Source organism: Conger conger, chromosome 14 (assembly GCF_963514075.1).
Source record: "Conger conger chromosome 14, fConCon1.1, whole genome shotgun sequence".
Lineage (NCBI taxonomy): Eukaryota > Metazoa > Chordata > Actinopteri > Anguilliformes > Congridae > Conger > Conger conger.
Genome location: NC_083773.1, coordinates 21,569,536 through 21,591,845, shown reverse-complemented (window position 1 = coordinate 21,591,845; position 22,310 = coordinate 21,569,536). Strand labels below are relative to the sequence as shown.

Here is a 22,310-nt window from a genome sequence, read left to right as displayed (position 1 = left end):
TTTTTCTCAAATTGCTTTCAGAACTGTGGCCCTAACACCAAAATGACTGGTTGACATAGGATGCCTTGTGACCTTCACCTAAATATTAGTTTACAGATTTGAGGATTCTGGAGGATGTGAACCAGTGCAGTGATGTCCAGTCGATCAATCAAATCGAATCATATTGACACAGTTTTATTTGTATAGTTTCCAGAATACTGGCATAAAGATGCTTTGCAGGGGGTGTCTCAGCTGTAAATATTGCCAGAGTCTTATAGCAGAAAAACCACACTGTTGTTTCCCACAAGATTTTAAATCTGCATATGAATTATCCAATACTTCATAAAATAATTAAAAATACACTTATCTACACAGTCCCGCCAAACAAAGCTGGACTAATACACTGAATAGGGTTAACCCAAAATGGTGAGTAAATAGGGAAAAAGATATAGTAAGTAAATTTATTTATATAGCACTTTTCAGCATATAAAACATATAGACTTGTGGATGAAATATTACAGGATGAGGCAAACACTTATTAAACCCTAAAATATTTACCAGAGGGCTTTTTTATTTTTTTATTTTTTTGCTGGAAATGGGAGCAGATGGAAAGCAAGGCCCTGAAACACCCACAAATGGCTGTGTGAGGATTAAAGCTATGTGCAAAGTTTTGCCATCTTGAGCTTTTCCAGCGAGCTAGCAGTAAATATAATCGCCTTCTTTCCTGGAAAAAACACAACAAAACATCCTCTGCATTGCCATTTTAATACTGGTGGGGGTGTACCATTTTTCAAGGCGTTTCGTGTGTTGTGTTGGGCTATTGATTATAATACAAATGTGTGTGTTATAAAACAGTGTCTGCTTGCATCCCAAACCGGAGCTGCGTTAGCAGGACCTGTTCCCAGTTGAATCCGATGAATTAGTAAAAGGCCAACAAGGAGGGACCAGGGTCACACTTAGAGCCAGGGAACAAACAGAGAGGTAATCTTTCCTAAGCTTATTATGCAATCGAGGAAGCACCAATCGGAGAAACTTTTCCTCTTGGCTGCCATTTTGTGCCAAACTTTCCCCAAATCTGTACATGGATACTGTTGTATAGTGCACTGGGGCCTAATTCTGGGGGAGATATGGAGTGCCAATCTAAAATCTGTTTAAATAGCTGCCCCTTTAACCACACACAGGACTGGGAGTAGAGATATAAATAAGAAAGAATAAATAAGAATGTTACATTGGTATTTACAATATAGGCTAATATAGGCTTACATTTAAGCTTTCTTCCACACATTTTGGTCATGGAGTTAATGGAAAGATCTTTGTTTTTCTTGCAGATCGAACCTCTCTACCTTTCAGTCTATAGTTTTAAGATTGCAGAGGAGAAGACTTAATGTGATTAGACTATTTTCTGCTTGGTGTGATTCCGTTTTATGTCATGTTTTTATATCTGCTGACTTCTCAGGGGACCCAATGTCTTTTCAGCAAGCTTTTTGGTTGCCATAGATACCTGCAAGGATGAACCATCAGAGACTCGAGATGAAAAGCGACTGTTTCTTATTTCTTCATTATGGGTCCTCATCTCTGCAGAGATGAAAATAGCGGCCTGGAATTGAAACCTCTATTCTCACACCACAAGTATACTGCACACACGCGTATAATGTTTCACTGCTGTCACTGAATGCTGGCAAGCAGTGAACATTTTCTTGATTAGGCTAGCTATATAGATCTTGGTAACAATCCTTGTGTCAGATTAGTGTGAAGAATATGTAGTATGTTTCTCAGTTCAGGGTTTGGGACTGTAATTATCGTGCACCACATTAAATGATAACTTAATGATGATGGTTTCATAAAAGGTAATGAAAACTGCAGAAAATCAATGCCTGAGCCAGCGGTGAACAGTAATAATATTATCTGCCGGCATTTCAAGGTCTATTTTTGCATGATTCTCTTGTTTCTGAACCGCTGGTTCCAAGGGCATAACTTTAATATTGGGGGGTTGAACTTCAACCCTCTAGGGGGGTCCAGTATGATTAATGATCATACTGAGAAATTATCATTCCATGGTAAATCTTAAAATATTCAGAGGACTGATCATTATATCCCCAATCATAACATGGAATCCCCATATTTATCATACACTCAATTCACATAAGGGTACTGTGAAGGTACATTTTTGTTCTTTAAGGAACACATTTTCCAAATGTACCCTGAAACTTTCTTTTGGGTAGAAAGAAGAAAATCTACAAATTAATTATTAATCCAATGGCAAGGACTACAATTTTATGTACCACTCAAGCAAAATTTTGGCTCTTTTTGTACCTGTTTTCTGAGAGTGTCTGAAGTTCTCATCATTATGCTACATTATTTGGGGGGGTATGTTACCACACCCATGCCTGGTTCTGCAATGCGCCTGCGTGATGAAAGCCGTCCCCTGGCTCCACTGGCTGCTAATGGCTGAAGTCGCTCAGCCAGAACAGGCTCGCCCCGGCTGTTCAGGGGGGTTCTGGAGAACGTGCTTCAGGAGGTCCCCCATCTGCACGTCTGGCTGCCCTCCAGGCCGCGGCCCTGCGGCCCGGCGCTGTGGAGAGAGCGGCTGAGAGGTCTGGAGCACAGAGCCACGGGGCGCTGCAGGGAGGAAGCTCTCTGCTGCAGCAGCCCTGCCTGCTGTGGACTGGATTGTGCATTGAATTATACAATGGTTAATATGTGTGTGTGCATACACGTGTGCATTCATGTGCAAGAGTGTGCGTGTGCGTGTGTGCACGTGCATATGTGTGTGTGAGTGTTTGTGCTTGTGAGTGTATATACAGTATGTGCCTATGTGCATGTGTATGTGCGTGTGCGTTCATGCATATGTGCATGTGAACATGGGTGTGTGTATACTATGCACACGTGTGTGTGTGTGGGGGGGGTCATATCAACTCGTTGCCAATTGTTACCATTACATTACTTATTAGCACCTATTGTCTTCAATGGGCAAACCATTACATAGTTGTCTATCTGTGAGAGGGATTGCACAGGAGGCTCTTTTCACAGGCTGATGGGGCTTTTCAGTCTTTCAATCGCCCTCTCTCCACCTCTGTGCCAAACCCCTCGCCCTCTCGAACACCTCTGTGCCCAAGCGCTTCTACAACCTTCCATCGAGCGAGACAGTAACCGGGGAGCGCATCTCCCCGCTTTTCCCAAAGACTGTTACCATAGCAGCAACCGGGCCAATCAGTTTTTATGCAGGGCTAACAATCCAAAATCTCATTAAAAACAACAACAGAAAAATAATTTAAGCAGTAAGAAGTGACCATTTCGGCATCCTCTTTGTCTCTCCCTTGAATGCTGGCGTCTGAGCTCTAACCCTCTGCAGACCATCTAATGCACATTCAACAGAGCACTTTGAACAATCAATACAAGTGCACATGATTTCTATGTAAATACTGGGGCATAATTTCAGCTTCAAATGTAGGGGGGGTGGGCGAGGGTATCACAAATGCAGGAGGGCTTTATGTTAAGTTTATGTTACTGCCATCTGTACCCCCGGATATGCGTATATACATAGATTAAATCAGTTTGGCCATTTCAAGATGAAAAATATATAATTTTTTTCTGAAGTAAATGAAGTATTGTGAAGTATCCTGTTGTCCTCATGTTTCTGTTATTCCAGTGTTGGCTCCGCCCTCCCTACGGCCCCTGACCAGACTGCTAATAAATACAATCTCCTGAAAGACAACACTCTGTGAAAGCGATAAGGTTGTTTCTTCTTCTGATCTTCTCCCTCCAACAGTCCTCGGGTGGGTGTTGTGGATACCTTGGAAAATGTCCCTGAAGATTTTCGGATGGCATAAAGAAATTACAAACAACTTTATAATGATGAAAGCCTCCTTTAAAAGCTGTGAAAAGCATTTCTCAAGCCATGAGGGATTTATAAGATTCAATGGCAGTTACAGTAAATTGCGTTGGCAGTACTTTTCAACACAGTCCTTACAATTAAGCACTGTTAATGCCTTCAGGAAAACTAAATGAGGCGGTTAAGGACCAATAATCTTTTTACATTAAAAGCAAGTCACGTTTATATTCTCCTATGGTAGGAACAGCAGAAGCAGGACACAATGGGGTTAGTCCTCCTGGGTTATCATGGGTTTAACCCTTAAGGGTAAGGCCAAGTAAGTTGTAATCACAAATATGCAATTAGAATATTCTCAACTGAACATTCTAATGCTGAAGTATCAATTACTCTGCAAATTGTAAGTAAGTTCTAGAACACTGAAAAAACATTAGAAAAACTTGTTTTTCAAAAGGTTAAATTACCCAGGGTACCCCATATGTACCCTAGCAATGCTAGGTTCTGACAGGCTATTGGTTGTCAATTAATTCTTGCTCTCCTGTAGCATGCCGTGGCTTGTTTGGAGCACAGTGGTGAGGTAATCTGCTCATCTGACAGAACTAGCCTATTTTTGTGGTTGAGTAGAGTAGTGGAGTAGTTTGTTGATGAAATGTAATATGACCTTGGATGTCTTGTGTACATAATATGGTTCAGATATTGAAACATCAGGCTGTAAAAACTGAAATAATGGTAACATTATCTAAAGTTGCAGAAGTAAAAGAGGTCTTATAAGAGAAAAGGAATGAGAGGGTTATAAATATTAAATGTAATTTGTTAGACACAACAACCCACCCTCCCAAAAAAAAAAAGAAAAAAAGAAAATTTTCTTCCATATCCCAGGGGTAATGTTATTAGGTTTGCTCCAAATATCCTGTGTAAGATTTGTCAGTTCCCTGGTTTGTAGACGCAGGAGTGCTCTGAGATAATGAATCCTGCAGAGCTGCTATACTCTATGCAGTCATTACGGGGCAACACAATTCAGGTTCTAAATGTTTATTTGAAAAAAACATTTTAATTGGGCAGTATTCTGAGGGTGCCAATGGCTTTTTTAGATGCTGTTGTTTTTGCGGTGGTTCCCTGGTCCACAATCAGTGCATAATCCCCCACCCACACCCACACCAACGGTCTGTGATCAGTTGCCCCTGGTTACGTGTTGTATAGAGCCACCAAAATCTAGTTGGCTTTGGATTCTAAACATTCACAGCATCTTGAATGTAACAGTTACCAGACATTGCTTTCAAATGTCACACATGCGCAAAATTACCAGCGCAACTGATTGAATAGTCTTACAAAAAACGAGAGCGCCAAATACATTTTCAGTTTTCACGAGTTAAAAATGGAAGTCTTTCCTGTACCTTTCGACACCTTTGGAGTAATTTCCATTAAGAAGAGCACAAATCAGACACAGCCCAGGGGATAGAATATCTGTCAAGCCTCAAGCAGCGAGTGTGAGAGTGAGTGATTACTTTTGTAGAGGGGCGGCCACCGGAGATCAATGTAATCACTGCCATGTAATTCAAAGCCGTAGCCTCCTCCTCTCTTTTGGTGGACAGGAAAGTGGGGTCATTCTTTTTTTCTTCATTTAATTCAGTGACAGCACGCAGAGCTGCTGTCAGCAGAGGTGACCTCTCGTGAGGAAGGAGCCGTTAGAACCATCACGGCCAATCAAACGGGGTTAAGAGTTCTCCTCAGCCGCCATTCGCTACCCGGGGAGCGGCATACTCAGAATACTTCATTACCCAGAGGGTGGCGTCTCTAATCAGAGGAGTCGGGTCTCGCCGATCGGCGGTGAATCTCGCACTGCGACAGGCCCACAAGTACCGGTCTCTCTGAGAGAGTAGGCATCCTTGACACTGCCAGGGGAATTTACGCATCTTCCAATAGAAAAATCATTGCTGTGAGTGGGCCCTTTCTGCTTTCCTTTCGAGGAGTAATGCACCGTCAGTTTGATCAACACTGCAGTGGCAGTGGTTTATGTTCCAGGCTGGGTCTTGTTCAGCCTCAGATGAAGCACACAACACGTCATTCTGATCTAGGTTTGGAAGCATTGTGCAGCATCTGCTGGCTGCAATAAGAACTACCTTTGGGCGCCATTTTGATCAAGCTTAATACTGCCTTGGAACTGAACTGAACCAGGAGCTGTGCCATAGAAACTAAGAGATTGGGACACGTGGGGCAGCCTGTAGCATAGTGGTTAGGGTAAATGACTGGGACACGCAAGGTCAGTGGTTCTAATCCCGGTGTAGCTACAATAAGATCCGCACAGCCGTTGGGCCCTTGAGCAAGGTCCTTAACCCTGCATTGCTCCAGGGGAGGATTGTCTCCTGCTTAGTCTAATCAACTGTATGTCGCTCAGGATAAGAGCGTCTGCCAAATGCCAATAATGTAATGTAATGTGTATGATAATATGATGTTTGATTAAGTATACGGTATTAGAAATGGTGTTGATTTAGGTTATGCTGGATGCAACAGGGTTCCGTTTAAAAACAAATCTGTATGATGAAAACAAACAAAATATTGATAAAATGAACTTTTCAATGATGTGTACAAACTGGTACATACACTGTACAGGAACAGTAGAGTGAAATTAGTTATTTTTTGCTATATAGTTAAAGGCATTTGGATTTGAGATCAAAAGATGAATATGAGACAAAAGAACAGACAATCAGCTTTTATTTCATGGGATTTTATTTTCATGCTTATATTTCATCATTTTACAGAAACCGCCAAATGCCTTTAGTATATAGCATACATAACACATTTTACTGTGCCATTTACATGCTATTGGCACAGTGTATCTGCAGATATAGAGTAACAATGCAATTGGAAAGGCACAGGGCACTTGTTGTGCTAGTTTAAATTAGATATGACACAATGGTTCAGAAGACAGTATCATTCCATATGAACTTAATAACCATCAGCTAGGGAATCACTACACTTAAATAGTAAATGTGTGTGTCCAATTCATCAATTAATGAGGTTGCTCCATCTCATTGGAGTCAAAACATTATCGGGGATGACTGTCACTCACTTTTGATAATCTGATATTGTATTCACGCAGCACTGATATGGAGGTTGCATTCCAACCAAACTGATCTGGGGTTTATTGGTCTGTTTGAACTTGCCCTCCTGAGGGACAGCCCAATAATTATCCAAATGCAATAAGCTAATGTGCAGAGTGGCAACACATGCAAAAATACAATGATTACATTTTGTATGAAAAGTATGAGATATATATTTCACGACAGACGCACAGCACTCTGTGTGGGCAAATCCAGCCTAATGAAGTATACCCACAGCAACAGGTCCACTGCCACTGTTTACCGTAGTTCTCTATATACTGTATATTTTTACATCCGAACCCTGGACTGTTTATTTGAATACCATACAAAACAGTGTGCATGAGGGTGTTTCATGATTAAAATGTTCAGATTTTATTACATGCAACAACAGTCCATTATAGGTCTGAGATTCTTCGAAAACAACACCACCAGCACTTAACAGTCAACACCTTTACAAAACATGCACACACTTCAGTAACACTATTGAAATGCTAAACTGGAGGTTAAATTTATGCATGAACCACAGAGCAAGCACACATTTTCACCTGCTTGAGAGGTTTCAGAAGAACTGATGCAACAGAGCAGTTTAAAGTGGTATGTATAAAGTGCAATATTCCTTCATTTCTCATGATGTAGTTCATACAAACTTAATATTTACAGTATGGCCCCTTGCTGATGAAGGGGGCATTGGTAAATGACAAGCCTTTGAATCAGTGCTTTTAATCATACACAAATTAAACAGACATGACTGACTACCTGCTACAGCACTAAATGACCGGCCCTTCCTCTTTCTGCTATCCGCCAGATCCAGAATGTGATTGATTTGTATTTTTAGAGCTACTGACATTTTCATGACCCGCTTACAAAATGTGAAATTACTGTAAGCCTCCCTTTGATACAACCTATATTTCCAGATAAACCTCTCAGTGTACATTTCCCTTTTTTTGGGGGAAAGATAATACATTCAATGCTGTTGTAATTAACCAATAAATAATTTTTACAATGCCAAAACATCAAAAATACATCCACCATTTTCAAAGAAAGTACCGTTACTGAGAAAAACAAGGTCACAAAATATAACAGTCTCTACACAGCTACAAAATATACATTTAAAAACATCTGAAAAGAGCAGTTGAGTCCTCAAGTCCTATTTAACACCAACAAAGGATAAGTTACACAGGCACTTGCGGTTAAATGAAACTCGGTCACAAAACAACCAAAATATTACTTGAAAAGAGAAGTGGATGTGATGGCAGTTCAAATATTACCACCATTGAAGAAAAGATTAACCTCATTCATTACAGATATCGTTACCTTTGTTAAGGGCCAGCATGACTGGGACTATGATTACAAGGCAATGTACACTTCAATAATGTATAAATACTGAGGCTTAGGTGCAATGTGCGGTTGTTCATTAATACCTGAACAATTATCTTTTCTCGTTGGATAAGGCGCACCGTAAGATATAAGAATGTTATATCTGTGGAAAGGTTAGAACAGGGATGGAAGCAACGGATGTAGAATGCTATAGCATGCCGTTTGACCTCTGACCTGTCTGTGTGACCTCCAGAAAGAATCGGTTCTGCACCAGACTACAACACTCCCAGACTGCCAGAATGATCCGTCAACATTTTTCCAGCTACAGCCCTGAGCAGAGAAAGCATCTGTGGTCATGTTGGCTTGCTGTTATTGCAGGTTTGCTAGGGAGTAATAGAGGTCAGAGGGAACAATCATACAGGGAGTGAAATCTGTTCTTCCTCCAAATTAAAAACCCTGCAGGTCCATGTACCATTTTCGCAGGATATAGGCCTATGTTTTTTTTTTAGATTTCAAATTTCAAGTCTTTGACCTCATGCAAAATCAGACCAAAGTGGTCGAAGAGCACATTCAAGTGTCTTCTGTTGTTGTTGCTGTCTTTCTACACAGGATGACAGCAGTCTAACATCAACATTCCAACATGTGGAAGTGCCATTAACTAAATAACTCAAGGTCAACACGGTCACTGTACACATGGTCCCTCTCTTGGGAAAACCTCCCAACAACAAAAACCGTCATTAAAACGACAGTGGGATCACTCAGAGCTTACTCAAACACTGCTGGGGTCACTCAGAGCTTACTCAAACACTGATAGGGTCACTCAGAGCTAACTCAAACACTGCTGGGGTCACTCAGAGCTTACTCAAACACTACTGGGGTCACTCAGAGCTTACTCAAACACTGCTGTGGTCACTCAGAGCTTACTCAAACACTACTGGGGTCACTCAGAGCTCACTCAAACACTACTGGGGTCACTCAGAGCTTACTCAACCACTACTGGGGTCACTCAGAGCTTACTCAAACAGTGCTGGGGTCACTCAGAGCTTACTCAAACACTACTGGGGTCACTCAGAGCTTACTCAAACACTGCTGGGGTCACTCAGAGCTTACTCAAACACTGCTGGGGTCACTCAAAGCTTACTCAAACACTAATGGGGTCACTCAGAGCTTACTCAAACACTGCTGGGGTCACTCAGAGCTTACTCAAACACTACTGGGGTCACTCAGAGCTTACTCAAACACTGCTGGGGTCACTCAGAGCTTACTCAAACACTAATGCGGTCACTCAGAGCTTACTCAAACACTGCTGGGGTCACTCAGAGCTTACTCAAACACTACTGGGGTCACTCAGAGCTTACTCAAACACTACTGGGGTCACTCAGAGCTTACTCAAACAGTGCTGGGGTCACTCAGAGCTTACTCAAACACTGCTGGGGTCACTCAGAGTTTACTCAAACACTAATGGGGTCACTCAGAGCTTACTCAAACACTACTGGGGTCACTCAGAGCTTACTCAAACTGCTGGGGTCACTCAGAGCTTACTCAAACTGCTGGGGTCACTCAGAGCTTACTCAAACACTGCTTGGGTCACTCAGAGCTTACTCAAACACTGCTTGGGTCACTCAGAGCTTACTCAAACACTACTGGGGTCACTCAGAGCTTACTCAAACACTGATAGGGTCACTCAGAGTTTACTCAAACACTAATGGGGTCACTCAGAGCTTACTCAAACACTACTGGGGTCACTCAGAGCTTACTCAAACTGCTGGGGTCACTCAGAGCTTACTCAAACTGCTGGGGTCACTCAGAGCTTACTCAAACACTGCTTGGGTCACTCAGAGCTTACTCAAACACTGCTTGGGTCACTCAGAGCTTACTCAAACCCTACTGGGGTCACTCAGAGCTTACTCAAACTGCTGGGGTCACTCAGAGCTTACTCAAACACTGCTGGGGTCACTCAGAGCTTACTCAAACACTGCTGGGGTCACTCAGAGCTTACTTAAGCACTGCTGGGGTCACTCAGAGCTTACTCAGACACTGCTTGGGTCACTCAGAGCTTACTCAAACACTGCTGGGGTCACTCAGAGCTTACTCAAACCCTACTGGGGTCACTCAGAGCTTACTCAAACACTACTGGGGTCACTCAGAGCTTACTCAAACTGCTGGGGTCACTCAGAGCTTACTCAAACACTGCTGGGGTCACTCAGAGCTTACTCAAGCACTGCTGGGGTCACTCAGAGCTTACTCAAACACTGCTGGGGTCACTCAGAGCTTACTCAAACACTAATGGGGTCACTCAGAGCTTACTCAAACACTACTGGGGTCACTCAGAGCTTACTCAAACCCTACTGGGGTCACTCAGAGCTTACTCAAACACTACTGGGGTCACTCAGAGCTTACTCAAACTGCTGGGGTCACTCAGAGCTTACTCAAACACTGCTGGGGTCACTCAGAGCTTACTCAAACACTGCTGGGGTCACTCAGAGCTTACTCAAGCACTGCTGGGGTCACTCAGAGCTTACTCAAACACTACTGGGGTCACTCAGAGCTTACTCAAACACTACTGGGGTCACTCAGAGCTTAATCAAACACTACTGGGGTCACTCAGAGCTTACTCAAACACTGCTGGGGTCACTCAGAGCTTACTCAAACACTACTGGGGTCACTCAGAGCTTAATCAAACACTACTGGGGTCACTCAGAGCTTACTCAAACACGACTGGGGTCACTCAGAGCTTAATCAAACACTACTGGGGTCACTCAGAGCTTACTCAAACACTACTGGGGTCACTCAGAGCTTACTCAAACACTAGAGTGAGATCACTCAGAGCTTACTCAAACACTGCTGGGGTCACTCAGAGCTTACTCAAACACTACTGGGGTCACTCAGAGCTTAATCAAACACTACTGGGGTCACTCAGAGCTTACTCAAACACTAATGGGGTCACTCAGAGCTTACTCAAACACTACTGGGGTCACTCAGAGTTTACTCAAACACTGCTAGGGTCACTCAGAGCTTACTCAAACACTGCTGGGGTCTCTCAGAGCTTATTCAAACACTACTGGGGTTGTAGCAGAGCATGTTGAGCTGCAGGTTCTCCTCCCAGTGTCGGAGGATGACGAAGAGCTGGTTGGCGGCGGTCTTAATCGTACCCAGGTCTCGGCCCTCTGGGATGGCCTGGGCGCTGAGCCAGGCGCTGGCCTTGGCTGCGATGAGCTCCCACTCGATGAAGCAGTCCGCTGAGCTGTGCTCCAGCCAGGCCAGCGCCACCGCTGTGGCCCACACCATGCCCTCCGGCTCCTGGAAGGCCTTCGGGCTGGGCAGGGAGGGGGGCGTCTCCGTGGCCTCCGATTCGGAGCCTCGCCCGCTGTCGGCCTGTGAGCTAACGGGGGAACGGGGGGGCTCGCCCGGGTAGTGAAAGGGCCGGGACACAGCCTCCTCCTCCAGTTTGGAGCTCTTGGGTAGGATGACACGCTGCTCCTCCTTTAAGGGGGTCTCAAACAGGGACCTGCCCGGCCCCTCACCCTCCTGATTCTCCATTTTGTGCACGGCGGAGTGGGACCCGTGGCCCAGGCTGACCCTGTGGCTGGTGAAGGGGGAAGTCCACTTGAGTTTCTCCATGGGAACACTGATGGCCTCACATAGGGTGCTGTTCAGGGCGAAGGCCCCACAGGCTAACTGCAGACACACCTATCAAAGACAAATCATTTTGGACTAATGCACTGTGGTTCCATATGACATTGTGTAGTCAAGCTAGGCAAGCATGCTGCATAAAAAAAAGAGAATTTTCCCAATCCCTACAACAAATTAAAAAGGCAGACTTAATTTAATTAAACTTAACCATATGTGTTGCAAAAATAAAACTATTAATAATGAACTAATTAGACAGACATTACTGTTACACTGTTACAATAGTTTTATTTTCAAACAAATACAAGATGACAGTCCGGCAAAGAGGATTCCTTTACCAGGGGAACGTAGTCGGTATTGTCGCTTTCGCTCTCTCCGATCGACTCGCTGGCCTTACTCGCCGAGCGACTCATGAATCCTCGAGCCGCGCGAGTCAGCAGCCGGGTCCTGCTAAGAGTCAACCTGGGGAGGAGGGCGCAGGTCAAACCGCACGATACATCAGCATTACAAACCCTGGGGAGGAGGGCGCAGGTCAATCCTCACAATACATCAGCATTACAAACCCTGGGCGATACATCAGCATTACAAACCCTGGGGAGGAGGGCTCAGGTCAAACCACACGATACATCAGCATTACAAACCCTGGGGAGGAGGGCGCAGGTCAAACCGCACGATACATCAGCATTACAAACCCTGGGGAGGAGGGCGCAGGTCAATCCTCACAATACATCAGCATTACAAACCCTGGGCGATACATCAGCATTACAAACCCTGGGGAGGAGGGCTCAGGTCAAACCACACGATACATCAGCATTACAAACCCTGGGGAGGAGGGGGCGCAGGTCAAACCGCACGATACATCAGCATTACAAACCCTGGGGAGGAGGGGGCGCAGGTCAAACCGCACGATACATCAGCATTACAAATCCTGGGGAGGAGGGCGCAGGTCAATCCTCACAATACATCAGCATTACAAACCCTGGGCGATACATCAGCATTACAAACCCTGGGGAGGAGGGCCCAGGTCAAACCGTACGATACATCAGCATTACAAACCCTGGGGAGGAGGGCGCAGGTCAAACCACACGATACATCAGCATTACAAATCCTGGGCGATACATCAGCATTACAAACCCTGGGGAGATATTACTGCCTGCATCCCCCTTACAAAAACATGTGAACACCAAATGTGTGGAGTATACAAATAATCCCACTTATAAGAGCAGGAAAGGGTAGCCTACACTGTTTGTTTTCACTGTTTTGTGTGAACTAAAAAAGCCAATCACATGTGAAATTGCGATTTTCACATGCAATAAGGCAAAAAGATTTTTTCTTAAGGGTGTACAAAACTGCTTTATAAAGACCATACGCCTAAGCATTATTATTACATCCATTCAAATACCTCCCTCCAGTTACATTTCTGAATTCTGCACTGAAATAAATAAATAAACATCTCCTATTCACAGAAGTACAACAGTAGAATTTTTTTAACAGCAACTGTTATATGTGGAAAAACGGTTATATCTTTCAGGTGAGCAAGGCGTAGGTGCTATGGATAGCCAATAGCTTATCTGAACCCAAAATATAAAGAATTAAAGGCCAAGTAATTTTGTTTTTGTGATCCAATTTTGATTTGGATAACCAGAACAATATATGCAAAGACCAGTTTGTGTGTAGAAGACACAAAAAGAAAAACACAATACGGAAAGGACAACACACACAGGACAAGATGATAAACAGTACAGCAAACAAGCCAAAACAGTCTGAGAGCCAAAATGGATGGTTATGCCACCAAAATAGAGTCCTTATTATGACCTGCAGTGTGGATTTATGTGCATGGCAAGAGCAGCCTATGCTTGAGTACACTTTTGCGCATCGTGTGTTTTTTAGTGAGATAAGACCTTCGGCAGTAATAACTTTGACACATTACCTGTGAGCAGCAGACCTGAACATCGTCTAGTACAGTACATAAACGAGAAGGAAAATAAACAGTGCAGCTCTGCAGTAAGACTGATGCAGAAGCCGCCAAACAGAGACAATACACCCGTGAATGGAGAAAAAGATAGAGCGGAATTTCATTAGCAGATACGCACAAGTTCACAGAGTGAGTGCCATCATGCAGTACAATGTACAAGGAGAGAATTTTGATTTGAGCCAGAGCAGTCTGGTGATGGTTCAAAATAACCCATTTCAGTTTTGTTAACAGCAAAAATGGGTAATAAATTTATTTATTATTAAATAATTATTTTGGGTAATAAATGAGGAAATAATTTATTTCCATGTCATGAACTAAAACCGAACTGGGCACGTAGCATGTCTACAGGTCCCGGTTGAGATAGGGCTGGGGAGAGAGTCCGAACACAGCAGATTGAAAAGCCAAGGAACACAGCTCCTGCTCGCGCTTGCATGTGTGAAACATTTATTTTCCTTAAGCCATGGAGATAGTGTTGGTGGAATTGGTATTGATTTAGCAGTTTGGTATTCTTTTCTTCTCCCACACAAGCATAACCCCTGTTTCTATGTGAACCACATGCATAAATAGTCTCTGAAGGTTAAATGTGCACTCGCAGTTCAGAAAGTTCTGTTGAACAAACTTAGAAAGTTAGACTCACAGTATTTCACAACTATGTCCTACAGTATGTGAACTTGGAATTTGATCGTAGAATAGGTTAAAGAAGAATGTGAAATACCATATTTTTAGCAAATTAAAAAAGAATGTTCCCAATTATTTAAACATTATTTGGTGGTGGTACTGATACCCAAGCTTCAGCTGATCAGGAAGCCTGAGAACCAGTTCCCAACCACATAAAATACAGGGATGGGGAAGAGGAAAATGCCTCTTCAATAATAAAAAACTAAACTAAATGAATTGGAACAAAACTAAAAACCTGCAGAGCACAGCCACAATGACAGGTCCCCTAAAGCCCTGATGCAGTCAAATCAGTGACACAAAACAAGCCTCAAAATTGACAGCAACTAGAGGAAGTAAATAATTCTCAAAAGTTGCCCTTAAAGCATCAGAACCTCTAGCTCTAGCTCTAGCTCTAGCTCTAGCTCTAGCTCTAGCTCTAGCTCTAGCTCTAGCTCTAGCTCTAGCTCTAGCTCTAGCTCTAGCTCTAGCTCTAGCTCTAGCGGTTTTTCTGCCATAAAACCACACTGCAAGAAGATAGGATCAGAAAACCGACCAGAGACCGTGGTTACTGCCTCTCTTAAGCCCTAAAGACAGGGCATCGCCACACCCTGATTGGCCAAGAGGAGAATGCACCAGGCTGCTCTCAATGATCAATTAAGAGCCAATCCCAATACCCTGAGCTGGAGGTGAACCAAATCACCCTCCAATCAACACAGTGGCTGTTTGCTCTGCTGCAAAGCAAGATTGAGGAAGAAGAAGCGACTTTACCAATTAAATAAAAATTCAAGCTAAAATGCTAAAATCTTTTATACATGTTGTAACATTAGACTCCTACTCAGCAATACATGTATGGTTACTGTGAGATGTGACTGTCCAACATGAACTGACTGGCACTTATACTGGGAATGTTGACTTGTGTGGTTTCCATAGTAGGATTCACACGAGACATGCTGATGACAGGGTGGGACCATCTACTGATATTGTATATTGTAATGATGGTAAAGTGATAGCATACCATACGCTACTGTAATTCACACATAGGGAACAGTAATGTCAGAAATGGATAAATGTGTGTTAAACATGACAGGCAGACCCAGACCCTGTCCAGATCCCTGGCTCCCCAGCACCTACCTGGCAGAAAAGGTAGACTCCCCCGATCTCTGGGAGTGTTCAGAGGTGACAGAGGGACTCCTCGGAGGAACTGAAAGAGACAGTAGTGACCAGTGATTTATTCATCGCCTTTCCTGGGAATACCACACATACTGCAGAACAAATACTGGAAATCCATAGGCTTTGGAGTGGGATTTCCCAGCCCAATCCCAGTGATTCATGTCTTTATTTATGTGGCAGCTTATAATCAAGGAATTTATATTATATTTATATTACCAGGCTGTGAATTGGGAGTGCTGGCTTTTGACTGCATATATGTAGATGGCACAGAAACCCCCCACCAAAGGGAGCACACCTCAAAAACAACTCTTCTGAATGCCTTCATAGCCATCCTTGGGACGTTACACGGGATCCAAATATTAATTCACCAGGAATAAATAGATTCATAATAAACATATTGGCAGTCTTTGGAAATGGACTGATCTGTAGGTGTAGGCATTCTATTTTTTTACAAAGGCCCAAAGGTGCTTGCAAGCAAAACTTGATGATTCTGCTGGACTAAATGTGCTCAAGTTTTCTATTTTTCTTCTTCTATTATACTTAGTTGTTTGCATTATATAATGATACAAATTTTCGAGTGGTGTGAGCACACGAAGCAGAAAGGCACGGCACCTTCAGGAGAGCTGCTTCTTTCCCACCCTGCAGATGAAGCAGTACTACAGGGAGATAATCCATCTTCAACATCTGACAGGAAAAAGAAAAAAAGCTCCCGTTTACTCAAATCAATCTGTAATGAAATTCACACTGTTCAGTGGAGCGGCAGTGTAGTGTGGCACAGCGGATAAAGAGGTAGCCAGTTCAGTTGTCAGGCGGTACACTGCGACTTGCACTCTTGAGCAGGGTACTTAACCTGCGCTGCTTCAGTCAACACCCAGCTGTATAAACTGATGGTGTGTAAAATGGCAGCTGTCTAAGTCGCTCTGGATGATAGCATCGGCTAAATACTTAAATGTAAATTATTTGATTGGCTGATGCGCTTCAAACCACTGCACATAGAATTAAATCAGTGACAGGATTTTCAATTACTCTGCACTTAATGCCTTTCCCCAGGACGACATGCAGAGTCCTCCATATATTATTCATTTACGGAGCTGAGTGTACAGAGCTGACCTGTGCAAGGCCAGTGACCTGGGCTGGGGTAAAGTATGAAAGCTTCGGAGGCTAATCAATTCCCCCCCTATTGTACCACGAGTGCCACACTGCCTTCATCTATTATAGTTATAATTATTATGTAATAATAATAATAATAATAATAATAATATGCATATGTAGTAATAATAGTATTCATAATGATAGCATTGTTAATAATTATCATAATATTATTATTTTATTTGATATCAGTGATTGATGAATTAATATTATTATCGTTATTGTGATTAAAATAATCATCATCGTCATTTTCGTTCTTGATGTCGTCGCTATTATTCTTATTATTTATTATTATTATTAATAATAATAACAACAGCAACAATAAGATTCATTATAATCATAGTGCAAATGGCATGCAAATTGAATAAGTTATGATTAATACAACAGATTTATTAAACATAATGTAAAGCATAGGAAGCAGAGGGCGGTCAGTTGGCACTGAGAGAATGGCCCTGGAAGATTCCTGCTCCACAGCAGTGTCTGTGCGGCTGGTTTCCCCCCTCAGTGGGAGCTGGAGACCGGCAGGATCGCCCCGCGATGGGGAACTACAGCCCGGGACTATAATTGGACTCACACTGGGTGTCCTACTTACCAGCAGCTCCTTAACAACACACAGCGCCGGGCGCCCTTACAGGGTCTTAGCCGGCGATGTGGAGATGGATGATGACATTTACAGGCAGGCGATAGGAACTCTCCGGAGGAAGGCAAAGCGGGCTCTGAGCCGCCGCTCCTCTCCCTGTATTTTTAGCCTCCCATTGTGTGAACAGAAAGGGCTGCATTTCAGCTGCGTGAAGTCCCAGTGCTCGTGTTTGTGCTGTGCCGCAGTGTTGGTATCGATTGTGTGGGGTTTTTCTCTCTAAGAGAGGCCTTACTCGTAGACGGGGGGTCTTCAGCTCCGTCCGACGTGCAGACGGACTGCGAGCGCCCCAGACCGACGGAGTACCCCCGGTGTTTCAGACTCCTGGAGCAGGATCCAACATGGCTGCTGTGCTTCTGCGTCTCTCCTGAAAGACACACGTTGGTTCCTGAGACTCGGTCAAAGCCCAACACAGCGCACGGGAGTCAACTCTGAATGCCCAATCAGGAGCCACGGAGGGCTGAGAGTATGCAGGGCTGTGTCCAAAACAGCGTCCAAACTACATATATACTGTATACTGAACTTAGGCTACTGCTTAATTAAATTCATGCGCGATGATGCAGAATGTTCCAGGACGCAGACCGTGAGTACAATGGATGAGTTCAATTTTGGTTTATTTTGCCTTTCTTATTTACGTTTATTATTTTTTCCCAGAATCCGTGATGGGGACAGACAGAGATTTTTTCGCTCGCTCTCTCTCACCCCCCTCTGCTCCGCCAATGAAATAAAACTGTAATCTGAAATTTACGTATCTGCCTGTGTCAGGCTCTTCTGTCCTCCCAGGGTCCAATCAAACTCCAATAGATCATGGAAGCGGCGCCTTTTTATTACAGGGGCAGACGACTTACAACACTTCCGTGTACCATTGAAAAATAGCATGGGGACATGTCTTAATACAGTCTGCAGTACGTAATGACACTACACATTTTGAGGACACAGTAGGTAAATGGTAAATGGTTGGAATTTATATAGCGCCTTTATCCAAAGCGCTGTACAATTGATGCTTCTCATTCACCCATTCATACACACACTCACACACTGACGGCGATTGGCTGCCATGCAAGGCACCGACCAGCGATCAGGAGCATTTGGGGGTTAGGTGTCTTGCTCAAGGACACTTCGACACCGCCCGGGCGGGGGATCTAACCGCCAACCCTCCGACTGCCAGACGACTGCTCTTACTGCCTGAGCCATGTCGCCCCTAGTACTTTTTGCCTACGTAGCAAGACTTTTATTTAAACGGACAAGGTGGCATGTTGAACATCCTATTTCAAACCGTACACATACGTAGGTAGGGTTTGCTCCTATGGTGTCTGAGAAGACCATTCTGTATGTTCTCCGAGCTTTAAAGCATTGGCCCATGTTGTTAGTGATTTGGGCTACATCCCCGACACACCCACCAAACGGGAGCAAACACACCTCAAAGCCTTTTGCAAAACATTGCACACCGTTGGGAGGAAACATATCGTTCAATCCAGAAACCGTAGCTAAACGTTTTCCAATGGTGTAGTGATTGGTTGGCATGGAAACCTGGGTACTCTCAGCGCTCTGTGGCACATGATTGGACACCACTAACGTAATGCATTTATTGATCTTCTTCACTGCTCTTCTTCAAATTCTCACTGCATATAAAATTATACACCCGGGAGATGTGCTGACACCTGGCTCAGTGTCAGAGAAATGTGTTTCCACCAGGAATGTCTACATCAGGCAGAAGGTAGTTGTGTGACTCTTATGAGCAGCATAGGAGCACTGCTTATAATGTGTCTGAATACGAAACACAAGTAACTACTCCCCTCGTATGTACTGTACTGCTGCTAGTGATAAAAAGATTTGTTGCACCATCTGTGGCATTCTTAATGGAGCTGAAGGAAAAGCAGGCCCTGGCTTCAGAAGCCAGAAGGAACACGAGAGGAGCTGCGAGCAGCCTGCCAATAAAGTTTAAAACACTGACGTCCAGACGTCTGCTCTGTGGGACTTTCTTTTCAACATTCATCAGGATGTGGGTGTCAGAATATGAAAAGACTAATGAAAATAAAATTACTCAGATTGTTTGGCGCATGCCGGTCGGGCAGCAGACTCAACCCAAATATGACCCCCAACCCCACCCCCATGTGGCGAGGGATTCAATTCCCTGCCAAAACTGTGATCCCATCACTATCTGCAACCATCTCTGCTTTCACTCTGTTTAAATAAATTAAAGAGAAAAACTATTTTTTAGCGACTAGCCACAAAAACATGCTAGATTCCACTGGTTGGTGATTTAAAAAGGACAGCTCTGGAATCAGCTCTGGAATCAGATCTAGAAAATGGCAGAGGCAGAGCCAGTGTACATGAGTAGCCAAACGGAATTGTAACTGGGTCTCCTCATTTAACAACAAATAAGGAACTGTTTGGATTGGATAAACATTTTTCCAAGCTTAACTATAATGAAATAAAGCAAATAAAGCCTCTATTGGACAGAAAATGCACCACAGCTGCTCTCAATGAACAATTAACTGTCAGTCTCCAAGAGCATGTTCAATCGGAAAATGATTTGCTACGGTTTCTCGGTTGAACGATATGTTGCCTCCAAACGGTGTGCAAGGATTTGCAACAGGCTTTGAGGTATGTTTGCTCCTGTTTGGTGGCTATGTCGGGGGCTTAGGTCAAATCCATAATGATGTAGGCCTTTCTAATTTAAAGTCCAAGTGGCAAAACGTACCTACGTCTGTCAGTCTTTACGTTTTGTTGGGGCTGAACATAACCCAAGACGCTGATCAACAGCTGATCCAGATAACCCCATAATCAAGTCAAAGGAATCTTGAATTGGCTTTCAGTGCATTGGAAAAAATGCACTGAAAGCAACTAGCAAGCACAATATAGCAATAAAATTATTATTATTTTAATAAGCAGATGAATAAATCAGTGAATATAAAAGAATAACTCACCTGGGTTGGTGTACTCAATGGCGGTTTGTAAGTATTCATTAGTTTCCAGGTCTAATGGCACAAACGCTGTGTATTTACTGAGAATGTTGCAGGTTTTGCTGATATGAATGGCATAAAGCTGGTACCTCCTACCAGAACCTGTGAAAAAAAGATTTTGCAATTCACTCTCATTACATTACATAACATTTAGCAGACGCATTTATCTAAAGCGACGTACAAAACCGTGCATATCAAGGTCATACAACAAACAAACAAATACGCCAGATAAGGTACAATTCATACAGGCCTGGTTGGTTCGGCCAACATATGTCTAGTACATGAGATAGATAGGCCAAGTCTGTAACTACCATACCAAGACCAATTTGAGAAATTACAGTGCTGAGAAATACAAACACAAAAGTCCTAGGTTAAGGTAAAAAATAGAAGGGATATAGGGGTAAAGATAGGCAGGTGATACAGGGGTAATAATAGACTCTCAATTCAATCTCTGCACTAAATCATATTACAAACTGCAGCTGCCTCAAGCTGCCTGTGTCATTCTTTTCTGAAACCCAAGAATGTTTTCTGAATATAAAATATACAAAGCACATTAAAGTGTTTTTTTTTTTTTTTTTTTTTGTCAATAAAATGGATGAAAAATGTTAGTTAGGCATGCCAGGCACACACCCGACAGCCTTTCCAAGGGTGATTTATAAATTCTTGTAAAATCCGACAAATCCCTTTCCCAAGGGATCATGCTGTAGGATCATCAAGGGTGCTGTTTACAGCAGTGTGTAAACAAGACAGACCTAATGAGCCCCTAGTCTGTGACAGATTGCGCTCGGGCCGGGCTGCACGCGAATGCCCGCTCACCGTGCTCAGCTTCCCTCTCCCTCTCCGCCGTCTGCTCAAAGTCATGGATGATGGACCTTGCCGCCAGGTGGTGGAAGGTCTCGTTCCACAGGTCCTCCTGCAGCTTCTCCTCCTGCTCCCTCCCTTTCCGGGAGGGCTCCAGGTCGAACGGCACCTCCCACCTCACCGGCTTTCCGCACAGCAGTCCCGAGACCACCGCCGTGCAACTTCGCCCTCCGCGATTGGCCGAGCTCGGGTCAGAGGGGTGTGGCTCCGGGGGAAATTCCACCTCGCAAAGCTGATGGGCGTATCCTTCTGTATGACATCACAGTACACAACTGGTCCTGGCCAATTCCTGTACTTGAGGGCCATTTTTTCAGCTAGCACCAAGTAAACTTGACTTAACTTCAGGCCTACAATCACTTGGGATTCCAACTGCCTCCCTAAGCAGTGAATTAAATTAAGCCATTATCTGAGTGAAATTGGAACTGGAGCCGCGCTGGCTCCAATGGACACGTAGGCCAACCATGGGGAAACATCAGACGAAAGATTGGTTAGTGGACTGACCTGACTCCCCACAGCTGCTGGCGGAGGTGCTGTCAACAGACGACCTGAAATGGTCCATCCCCAGAACACTGGCATTCAGTTGGGGGACATCAGCTCCTCTGTCATAAAATGGCTTCTGAGACCCGGTTCTGGAAGAGGTTCTGCACACACTGCCCTGCTGAGACCCAGGAGGTTAGAGCACAGTGGCCCAGGTGAGGTGAGGCTTGCTACCAGGAGCAGGCACAGCATACGGATTAACCAGCACCACTGGTCTCTGTTTATGTCCTTCTGCATTGACCAATACTGCATTGATGTTAGAAAGTAAAGAACATTTTAACATGTTCTATTATTCTGGGTTGTGCAATGTGTACACATTTTAACCCAAAAATAAAATCTAATAAAAACTGCAAAATGAAAAAAAAAAATTATATATATATTATTATAATATATATATACACATGAATTCACTCCTGTTTTCATATATTTTATCGTGCTTTACTCAGATGAATATTTATTTTAACATGCACGCCTGGTTCATCATGATTCTGGAGCTAAAATA

The 22,310-nt window shown here is 43.6% G+C and overlaps 1 protein-coding gene across 1 annotated transcript in view; it reads right to left on the bottom strand.

Annotated features, from left to right (window-relative positions):
• Positions 1-11,277: 11,277 nt before the first annotated feature.
• LOC133110551 (von Willebrand factor A domain-containing protein 5B1-like) overlaps positions 11,278-22,310 on the bottom strand; it is a 36,515-nt gene continuing 25,482 nt past the window's right edge. Inside the window, exons 15-22 of the mRNA XM_061220740.1 lie at positions 21,773-21,926; positions 21,227-21,520; positions 20,375-20,512; positions 17,680-17,811; positions 16,271-16,342; positions 15,620-15,689; positions 12,195-12,318; positions 11,278-11,916 (exon numbers count right to left, since the gene is read on the bottom strand). Coding sequence (XP_061076724.1) covers positions 11,278-11,916; positions 12,195-12,318; positions 15,620-15,689; positions 16,271-16,342; positions 17,680-17,811; positions 20,375-20,512; positions 21,227-21,520; positions 21,773-21,926 — 1,623 coding nt within the window. The remainder of the gene's footprint in view (positions 11,917-12,194; positions 12,319-15,619; positions 15,690-16,270; positions 16,343-17,679; positions 17,812-20,374; positions 20,513-21,226; positions 21,521-21,772; positions 21,927-22,310) is intronic.